At 31.2% G+C, this 11,770-nt stretch overlaps 1 protein-coding gene across 2 annotated transcripts in view; it reads right to left on the bottom strand.

Annotated features, from left to right (window-relative positions):
• Positions 1-6,106: 6,106 nt before the first annotated feature.
• Positions 6,107-11,770, bottom strand: part of LOC129218580 (hemicentin-2-like) — a 180,907-nt gene continuing 175,243 nt past the window's right edge. For both annotated transcript variants that reach the window (XM_054852892.1, XM_054852893.1), the window contains 2 exons: positions 9,658-9,762; positions 6,107-6,428 (listed from right to left, as the gene is read on the bottom strand). In XM_054852892.1, coding sequence (XP_054708867.1) covers positions 6,378-6,428; positions 9,658-9,762 — 156 coding nt within the window. In that variant the 3' untranslated portion in view covers positions 6,107-6,377. The remainder of the gene's footprint in view (positions 6,429-9,657; positions 9,763-11,770) is intronic.

Below are 11,770 nucleotides of genomic sequence, written 5' to 3'. Positions count from 1 at the left end.
TCTATAATTTTGTATATAATAATTTGTACCAAAGGTTAATTGTTTAAATTTTTGAAAAGGAGCTTTTATGTAAAAAATATTTATATATATTTATTTATGGGCTCTAAATATATTTTAGAGCTCAATTGGTGAACTTCGAATTTAGAATCGAGATTTAATTGAATAGTGCTAATGCTTGTAGAAACACTTACTTATTTTCTCATCGCGAAATGAAAAAAAAAAATTCCATCTTTAAAAACATTAAAACTACATTATTTTAGTTTAGTTTTAATTTACGGACACATGAACGGAAGCATGTTAAAAATTAAGAGTTAATGCGAATTCCAAACGTGTCCGAAATGAGCTTTCTTGGGATCAAAATAAAAATCTAGGAGCAGTTTTTGGTCAATGAAATGTATATGCAAACACAATTCACTAAATAGAAACAATGTAAATGCACGCACATGACAGTGTTTGGAGGACAGCGTATGGAAGGTTGATGGCGGTTTTATGTTAAAAAAACCAATCGATAATATCACGTGAAAAAGTAAATATATATATATATATATATATATATATATATATATATATATATATATATATATATATATATATATATATATATATATATATATATATATAGTACGGATTAGCGCGAAATATTTGGTTGCAAAATACGCTTAACGTTTACTTATTGATAGCAGTGAATAAAACTGTGTAGATAAAACTCACTTAATGACAAAAATTCTTGTTTTGGAAGCAAACCCGAATGTACTAAAGAATTGTACAGACATGATTTTGTCACCAAACAAGCTTACTTTGTGATTCATTTAAAACAAAAAAATAATTAATTTGTTTTCAATCACAGTTTAATTTATGAATTTATAGTATTTGTTCTTACAGTAGAAAAATATTCGGCAATCAATTAAAAGGAATCTATCACTGAAATTCGACCGTTGAGATTAATATTTGTTACATACCTATTTCTATGCTGAGTTTACACCGTGTCATAGCATGAGAGTATAATTAATTGCGTACAATAAGGGGAATCTCAGTGATTAATATCGCAAATAATAATAATTATTATCATAACTCGCTTATAGCTACATGTCTGAAGAAAACGAGAATAGTACATGTGGATGTGTCAAGTTTCTTCGACATCTGAATCTCACAAAAGTTTTTATACCTTTTCAGACACATTTTTAAAATCACTAATTTGAAATTATAAATATAGATATATTTTTCGCTCATTAATACCCTACCCGATGAATTATTAGTCTGGTTTGTGTATCTTCCGTGTTATATCATCGCATTTGAAAAACAGAAGCAAAATGTTTCTGTCAGAAATTTACCAATAAGTTTTCTTTTCTTACACAGCTTACTTTTTTAATGATATATTAGTCATTGAAAAAATCCTCTTGTCAACATTTAGCTGTTCACATATACTAGGTGCTAAATAAGCAGCATTGCTCTGGAAAAGTGCAGGATTAAAAAAAAACATGTTTTACAATTTAAAACTACAATATTATGTGAGTGTAATTAAACGAAAGAACTTGCTTCTAAAAATTAGCAATACTGAAAGCGAAGGTTACAGCTTATGTTACATGTTGTGTAAGAATCAACTAGCATTGCTGATGAAAAAAATCTAAAACGATCTCCAAGCATGCTTCTTGTGCTTTTTATTTTTCGTATAATTTACGTATTCGTTAATTGATTATTCTATAGTTTCTCGTTATCTCTGTTTTACATATTTAGAAACTCAAGTTTAAACTCGATATTTCATCATGTTTTAAGCCAAAAATTAATTCAAACACTTACGTTTTCAATGACATCTGGTACATTCTAGATAATTTACCGTATAATCCCGAATGTTGCTACCCAGAGGATAAAGTCATAGAATATGGGTTACCTTTTGTTTAAATCTCAATCAGAACTAACATGATAAAGAAAAACATTGAGCCTTAAATGAATTCTGGAATAAGGATCATTTGACTTCAAAAGCTTAAATCTAAAATGTTAGCTACAACTTCTATGTTTGTCGAAGTAATCAGAACTAACATGATAAAGAAAAATATTGAGCCTAAAATGAATTCTGGGATAAGGATCATTTGACTTCAAAAGCTTAAATCAAAAATGTTAGCTACAACTTCTATGTTTGTCGAAGATTGGAAAAAGGTTTGGTTACACGGTATGGCTTCTATTGTGGGGTACACTAAAATATCACCAGAAAGCAACTACAGTTAACTGCTGATTATCCACGTAATAGGATGGCACAAGTGCCGCGGATAATAAAAACCGCGGATAAACCGCAAACAAGCTAAAATAAGGGAAAAATAAGGTTAAAAATTGTCTTTCATCAAAAAACTTAGCTGCATTGATATATAATGCATTCTTCAAACAGTGAAAATATATACTGTGCAGTAAAATAGTTTGTATTTTGCACAGCAGAACGTAACATCCATAAAGAACAAGTATGTGTACGATGAAGAAAGCACAAAAAATAAATAAATAAACTTATCAAAAACAACTGAGTTTAAATTTAAATTATTGACAAAAAATAAAGCCATTGGTATTTGTTTTTGTACTGTGAAAATACATGATCTGAAGATACAAACCTAATTGTTGATTGACTCGCCGATAATCCGCCCCGCGTATAATCCGCTCGGGGATAATCGGGAGCTTACTGTATTTGCATTTCATAAATCAATTATTTGCACTTCAAACAAATGATATTCTTTTTTTTTATTGCCAGTCCAGTCTACGTGGCCCTTTTGGGGTAGTTTTTTTTTCTATTGACGGCCAAACTTATTGTTCAGACTCTGACTTGAAAATGGCCCTGCGCAACGCACGCTTACATAGCACCGGTTACTTTTTCACTTTCACTACTCCATTCTAAGTTATTAAATGCTAGCCAAATTATGACGCCACTTCCGTCCCATTACTTTCGTGGTTTTACTACCAGTCAGCTTCTTTAACTTTACACTTTGTCAATTTCAAAAAGCCATTTTTTGTATTGAATTACATTCCTTAAGATAGTTCAATAATAAGGAAATGTAATATTTGATATAAATGCATTCAATTGATAATGAATCTAACAACAAACCGTGAATTGTGTAAACTCTAATCTAAACGAAAGACAGTAAACATTTCTTCCTGGAATTAGTTAAGGCTACAGTAAACAATAAAATTGCTGAAAATTGAGCAAAAAAAAAAAAAAAAAAAATGTTTTAGCCTTTTGTTTTAAATACTATGTCAGCTACTGTATCCAGGTCAAGAAGGTTTTTTCATTCTATGCATTACTTACTGATTTATGGTTATTATTGTTTTGCGCATTCGCGCGCGCGTGACCACGCCCCTTAGTTTGCATCTTGCAGCACGTAGGGTAACGGTACCATTAACAGACTTGCTTAAAACATCGCTCTCAGGTTAACTCGATTTTTTGAGTTTACTCCTTTTTAATGTATATAAACTACTTAAAATATTTTTTTTTCTCATGTAATTATATCTCATTTAACGTTTGGCTGCTTTTGGATCCTCTCAGTTAATTCAATTTTTATTTGATCAATTTCGAAAAGAACTCCCACCCCCAGTTACAGACACCAATAAATCTGTTGATATCTAGAAATAGATTGGATGAGAAAAGGATGAGTAATGAACAAAATTCCCCTTTTCTCTTGAATATGAAACGCCAGCTGACCTCGTGGTGGCTGTTCCTAACCTTCCACCACTGCCTTCTAAATACCAACTGGCTCATGAAATTCCCTCTGATAACACTACACTGTTAAAAATTCAGGAATATTTTTTGGTAATTGTTACTGTAAAATGGCAGACTTACAGCCTCGCTGATTTTTACGGTAATTTATACCTGAGAAATAAGCGATCTTAGCTCCAATTGGTTGCTGTGGCCTACCGAGGAAACCGTAAAATTTTAGAGTAACATTTGATTTTTACAGTAATAGTTACTGGCAACATGGATGCCAGTAACAAGTACCGTAAATTTTACGGAAAATTTTTAACAGTGTAGATGGTTGCACCGTACTCATGGGCCACAGCAACATCATCTTCACCCGCCTAAAATTCTTTCCATTAAAATCCAAACTTACGACTGTATGTAACTGGACCCTTGTCTTTTGCTGGTGCCGTTACCCTATACTGTCGACTCTCGCGACAACGCGATTCAACCTACGCGAAAGACGAATTTTTCAAGAGTAACGACTTTTAGAGCGGACGCGAATTTATTTTGGATGGAAGTATCGGCTTCGTTACTGACTTCTAAAACAAAATGTCGACTATAGCAACATAATTATGAGTGAATCTTCCATACCTACAATTAAAAGGAAAACCAAATATCCGTAAAAGCTCAGAAGTTAGTTTCAATATTGAAGCTTGGAGTGTAAGTAAATATTATGAAAATGGAAGCTGCTCTTGTATTGCGGATTAAAAAGAGCGGGAAGAGAGGCTGTTGCCATAAATGGGAACGTTATAAAAGAAAAGGCGAAGCAACCGTATTTTAAAATGTATTAGATAAGAACAACAATCTGATCATGGAGCATAAATAATCATCTTCATTTTTTAACTCATAAATATTATTATTGAATCTACTGTACAGTAATATTATAGTGCAGCATTTTATTATTACTACATACTTAGCGTACCGTGTTGTTTTAATTTACGTCTTTCCCTCCAATCGATCATTCATTTTGTTCATCTCAAAGTATTAATGTTGAATAAAACAGCTTTTTTTATTTTTTAAATACAGTAAAAGTTCGATTCTTTATATAATAAACTGTAATGTTTTAAGGAATGCCTCAAAGCAGTTTGAGGGTTGTTTACGAGTGTCTAAAAGAATTTGGTATGTTTCTAAAAAACTTGTATACATACATACATTTTTCCTCAACGCGAAATCTCGACTTACGCGAGGAGTCTTGGAACGCATCCCTCGCGTACGTCGGGACTCGACTGTACACTGTTGACACTATTTACGTAAAAACATAAACTTAAAATGTTCCATGCATTACAATATTCATCGAATTAAAATGAAACTTTAGAAAAACCTTCGGTTAATGTCTAGTTATAGTTTCATGAATGAGTTTCATTTATGACGGGTGTGTGAAATTAGAAATTCCACTCATTTGTTGTTTAAGTCACCGTATTTGCTGAAAAATTCACATAAATTTTCCTTTTGTCATTTTTTATACTGTCTCATTAAACATTACATGTAATGCAAAAATAATTGTAATTTTGCCTGAAATAAAAAAACAAGTGGAAATTCAAAGTTTGAAAAAAAAATTGTGTCGCATGGAGCAATTTGAGATTCTTGAATTTTCGTCATTTTTTTTCTTTAATTTTAAATTTTTGAAAAATATTTTTTTTCTTTGCAATTTTTTTTCTTTTAGATGTAATAAATACAAAAGCACACAAAGTTTTAGGCAACAAGATCAATCATTAAAAAAAAAAAGCATGTTCACTGTAGCTTTAAAATTAAAATGTTTTGACGATTTAAATGGAAATAATAGGTTTGTAAAATAGAATCGGTATTAGTAAGGCGATATCCTAATTAATTGCCTTTTATTTGTAAGAATCTGTTAACAAAAGTGTTAAATAGTATTTTTCTTTTAAATTACATATGGCGTAATGTATCAATCATGAGGTATTTATAATAGAACAATAGGTTACAAAAGTTTTGAAGAAAGTATTTACTTAGTAGTTAGTAGAAGGAGAAACATCAACTGGAGTTTGGTCAAAGATGGACCTTTTAACGTGTTCGGGAAAGTTCGGCCTAAAACTTAGGTGTTTCAGATTATTTGATTAATCAAGGTTATCTTTTTTTTTTCGAAGACTATTCCAACTAAATTTTATTCATCATTTGAAAGCCTTAATCTTGATATCTATAGAGTTTATATAATTATAACCTAAGCATTCGTTCTCTTTTTGAAAATCTCCTAATGTGGACATGTATCACGTAAGGAGAAAAGTTAGAAGTTACATTAAAAAGATGTACTTTTCTTGGCAAGGAGCATTTTTAGACATCATGAAAGATTTATGCTTAAGAATCTTCGATATCGTTGGCTAAAACTGAGGCATAGATGAACTGTGACAAAACCAAAAAACATGAAGTTGATTATGTACTTTGATCTTTATTGATGTTTCAAAGTCATTTTAAAAACACGTTTGGCGCGTAGGTGAGACTTCCACAGCTGCCAGACAGTATATATACTCTGACTATTCAAATTGAGCGCTTGTTAACAATTTCAGAGACTCCTTGGCTCTGAATATCTCTTTTCCGGTATGGAATCTCCATTTTTCACAAGTGAATTGAAAATACTTGTCTACTAGCTTTCCGCTACGTAGAAAGGCCTCCTGAGTTTTGCTCGCATATATTGTTGTGTATGCTTTCTTCAAACAGGAGTAGATAAATGCAGAGCTTCTTTTTTCCGGTTTGGCCATTGCTGGAAAGAAATACGACGTTCATTCAGTAATACAGGGTATCCACAAAGAACTACGAACTTTAAAAGCAATTTAATACAATAAGAAAATTGGATTGATGTTTTACATACACTGTAAAAAAAAACTGTAAATTTTGAAGAAGTTATCCGTATTTTTCACAGAAAAAAACTGTTCGTAATAAAATACAGGATTTCTCTGTTTTTTTTTTTTTTTTTGAATCTGTAACCGGTTATAAGCGTTAATTGTTACCATCGCCTCACCGCGTACTTTGTTTTTCTTCGAATCTTCGAAATTTCGCTCGCGTGTTTGGATTTTGGTTCTCGTGCTCGAATTTTTGATCTTATATTTATTTAAAGCGAGAGTAAGTCTTAAATCGTTTGCAACTTCCATTTCATTCCATCCTAATCAATATTTTATTATGTTTTTTTGTCATCTGTTACAGAGGCATATTCGGAAATTTACCTTTGTATACATGTATTTCGTAGTAGTATAGTAAATATTGAAATGTATTTATGAAAGTATAGTTTCATTTTTTAATCTTCATAAAATAATAAATCAGCTTGAATAAATAATAAAAATACGGAAGATTTCTGTAAAATAAACGGAAGAAAACTGGCGTCCTGGCTGACAGTTTTTTTCCGTAAATTTTACAGATTTTTTTTACAGTGTACGTGCTTAAAAGTTAATTTATCTAAATTTATACATTTAAATGTTTGTGGAATTGGTGCCACACAAGTGCTTTCGCCTCAGATTGTTTACATTCTGAAGTTTCTCATCCTAAACATTATTCTCAAAGTGTAGCCAGAAAAAAAAAGTTGTGTAGTCAAACCTTCTTGGAGAGTAATAAATAAGTTATGGGGCTTTCCAATGTCACCTAGTCGTTTGTTCAATGCTTCCTTTCTACTCAGTGTTGAAAAAAAAATCTAAAACTAGTGTGCATATAATTTAATGAACTACTGATTTCTTAATAATTAACTAAATGGAGCTTACTTTTACCGAGAATTCGATATGACTTTTCAACAGCCGTATAATTATTATTTTTTGTGGACACCCTGAGTATTATTGTAGTTAAGAATATAGGAATCTGAAATTAATTTAAAAAATATGAAAAATCATATGAAAATCGTTGATGGTACAGTGCTTTAAAAATATCAACATAAAGGTTGACCGTAAGAAGGGACCTCGAACAGTTACTTAACATTTAAAAATTTTTTTTGACTAAAGTAAGTTCTTTGAATTTGTTAGCAAAAGCAATTTAACCAATATGTTAAAATAAAAATTATTTTGATCCGCTGAAAAAGCCTGTCTTAAGCTTTAAAAATACGCCAAACCAATAGATGATGCTAGTGGTTTACATATATCGGTGTATGTATGAAAGATAAGAACAGGGTGATTACAGGCGAGTTTGTAATCTGTGTAAATATTGAGAATATATTTCAGGCCAGCTATGTTGCTATACATCCGACGATATTCCTATGGTTCTGTGTTATGTGTGGCAAAACTCAATAGCTGTTCAAGTTGGTTGTAAGTTAGTATGTAGTATTTAGTTTGTCATTAGCTCAATTTGTCGTTAATTACCTTATTAATAATTTACGTTGCTGTTATGTTTACTATATTTCAATAATAATGGTTGAAGAACCAAAAATTTAGGTTTTTCATTCATTTCCTAATATTGGGTGTAATGGTAAATACAGTGGTTATTTTGCCTCACCTAAGGCCACTTTGTAAGAGCTTTTTTTTAAATACATTTTTTAAACATCATTAAGAGAAATTTGCGCAAAAATGTATTTTAATTTTAGTATAGTAGTTTACCTGCATTCTAGTGGATTTTATATTTTGTTTTTAATTTTTTTTCTCTGGTTAAAAAAAAAAGAGTTATTTCTCTTAGAGTGACCATTTTACCCTCCCATCACCGCCCCTATATAGACCATGATAGTTGGTGCGATATAGAAAAAAAGACAATTTGTCGGTACCGAATGTGGAAGGAATCCGTTTTTATTTATTTATTTTTTTTGATTAAATTTCACGGAAGGCTTTAGTAAACCTTTTTTAGAATATCCTAAGGAAATTTTTAAAAAGAGAAATATACAAAACAAATTTTGAAGAAATGTATCTCTTGATTAATTCTTTCATGTTTAAAATATAATATGATCCATAATATGGCCATTTAAAAATTAGCTGTTTTCATTTTTTTTTCTTGTCTGCCTCTCTTTTTTGTAGAGAAGATAATACATTGCCCCGCCACTTAGTAAATGCACATTCGTTATGAAGACATTTGTTTTTATAAAGTCTCTGATTTTATAAACCGGCTGCCATGTCTATACATAAAAGAATAAAGGGTTTTAAAGTTTAAGTACCTTAAGAAAGAAATAAGTTAAAATAATTATATTTTATTTTAATTTGTTTCAAAGTGCAGTTGACATTATAATAGATATTTTTTGTTTATACAAAGTTATCGCAAAATACAGGCATATTTCAGTTTGATAAACAGAATTGTAAAGTAGAAATACAACATCATTTGAAGGTTCCTAAAAGGTTTCCTTAGTTTCAACGTTACCTTCTCTTTGCTCTAAAACGTATCGCATGGCAACAAGCGCTTTTATGACAAGCATTTAAGAGGGCAAATTAGACTCTGCGATTACCTCATCTTCCGAAATCAGTCCCTTCACTTCTTAGGGCGACATATAACTATGGAATTTATTATGTCTGTTTCCATTTTTGACTTATTATATTACTCTTTTTCCATTCTTAGCATATCGTCGCCTCAGAGCAACAGCAAGATATCTAATCCCAGAATTAACACTAAGATATCTTACTTTTGCTCTGAGGCAACCATATGCTGTCCAAGAGTTTGATTTTATAAGATAAAATTAATAATTTTATTAAAAGATGTTTTTGCATGTTTTGACATTGTAACGATTCTGTTCTTCCAGAATTGGTTTTGAAAAGTCGCCAATTGTATAAACTATTGATTTTATAAGTGACGGTTACGTTACTAGATTCGACGACTAAAGCAAAGTAAAACCGAGAACGAACCAATTTAAATAGCGATAAATTAATCATAGGAATAATTTTAAATGAGGATTCAAAACATGATGTTAGAATGCTTGAACTGAACATAAACATTATAATTTAATAATTTTCATATCGCTACTAATATTTTAAGCTACAGCAATCAAAGCACTCACAGATAGTTGAACTTCGAAGAAAATCTAAGAGGAAGCAGGTTACCTGTAGAATGGGAGGAATGCTGGAGACCAGGGGTGTTTCTAATAGTAATCCGGATTCCACTTTTTCGTCACCACTTTCATGAAGAAGTCGCAACTTGCGTGGACTCTGCGAATGAAAATAAAATCCAATGAAAAACTATACCCAAAGACTGTAGGAATAATGCTAAGTTTAAGTATTTCATATATGTAATTGAAGTTTGGCCAGTAATTAAACAAAGTCGTGCATATGATTATAAACGGTGGATCATGCAAAGATCTTAACAATGGTGTATTTTTCAACCTTTTACAACCATGTCTCTTTTCATGATAATCGGTATTGGAATTTCACTGGCCACTGTTTAAGCCAAGTAAAAAAACACTGGCATTTTTCATTCATTCATAACATTTTGCAATCATTACAGCACGGTTTTTATTCCCATTATAGGGCTATTTTTCGCTTTCGTAGACACTTTTTCATTTTCTTTCATCTTATAAAGTAGTGTACAGGTTATTCTGTACACTTGAAACTATTCATAATATTTCAAAAACCTAGTATAAAATATGGTCTCTTTGCTTTAATAATTTTTTTGCACATGTTTGTGCATCATAAATATATAAAACCCAAAAATGTGCAAAAAAAAAAAAAAGTTAGAGTAAAAATACTATATTTTGCATTTGCTTTTTTCATATCTGCTTTAGTTCATCATCACGAAACCACATTTTAATGACGTTATAAATTGAGAGATTTATTGGTTTATTTACTTTTATATGGATTTTAGAAATGTTCAGTCGGATTGAGATAATAGTAGTTTATTCGCTAGTAAAAAAAAGTTTCTGATGTTTTTGAAAAACCTCTATCATTTTAAATTTGTAGGCACAAACCATGGTCTTGTTGAAATATTCCAATTCTGCTCAGCTATTATACTTCTGACAGAATCGATATTGTAGAAAATTTCTGCTTTGCTATATACCTGCTTTTCTATCATGTGAATGGAATGATGTATTTGCGAAAATGCATCCGAAACACAACACACACTGTCAAAACGATAACCAGACAGAAACAGATACTTCAACAGGATTATTCTCTTCACTAAACCCAAAATAGTAGTAGAAATTTCTTCAGACGTCATGTAAGTACTCTTGACCGGCCAAATCTTTTCTGGACCTCAAAATAAACCCTCTAGCTGAAAGAATTTGAGATGGATAAAAAGCTGCCATCCAAACATAATTAACCTCTAAATCTCCTTATTTGTAACACCAGTTAAAATGTGGTATCATGATGATCATGCATTATGATTATGATGATTCATCCTCGTAAAAACGTCACACGTGGGCCGAAAACTAGTAAAAGCGACTCTCACATATGTACAGGAATACTATAAATAGCAAAACGAGGAAACATTTCATTTTAGGTTATTGTAAAATTCTGTTCCATGAAAGATAAGTTGATTTGATACTAATGTATATAAGCCAAATAAGTGCTTAAAACAGGATTCAAGTTTCGGAACTGAGTGTTATATCTCCAGTGTTACATTTGTGAAAAACATATTTGAGACAGTGAGAAGCAAAGGGATGTAAGTGGCAAAATTAAAAATTTGGAGATAACCAGTACACATGGTAGGTGAACCTCTCCTCTGTACTGGGGCAAGAGATGGTACTAGTAGACCTGGAAGTTGCTGCTATGCAGCATGATTTAGAAAAAAAAATCAATGAAACCCTACCTCGAATGTTATCTTTAAACGCGCTTTACTCAAAACTTGAAACTGTCCACTTACATTCCTTTGCTTCTCACTGCCTTGTTAAAATAGTTTAATTATTTTACTATATTATTAGAGTAATAAGGGTACAGGGAAGGAAGGCGAAATCTCAACTATTCCAATGTTCGAGAAAATCATGATTGAAAGAGTCCAAAACCCTGACATTCTGCATTGTACAATAGTCTTTTGGGTGATTTTTTGACTTGCTCCATTTGATATCATCTACTTCTGCTCTTCAAACATTCAGTGATGCCATATTGAACTCAACTCGAGAAATGAAAAATGACACTTCGCCTTCCTTCAGTACATTCTTCATATGTTTTAAACTATCGATTTTTAAAATTTTATTTCAGTCAGTCTTTTTGTATTAGTCCTGTA

This window comes from Uloborus diversus, chromosome 3 (genome assembly GCF_026930045.1).
Source record: "Uloborus diversus isolate 005 chromosome 3, Udiv.v.3.1, whole genome shotgun sequence".
In the NCBI taxonomy this organism is placed as follows: Eukaryota; Metazoa; Arthropoda; class Arachnida; order Araneae; family Uloboridae; genus Uloborus; species Uloborus diversus.
Note: the sequence above shows the minus strand (reverse complement) of the source record. Positions and strands in the feature narration are given on the sequence as shown.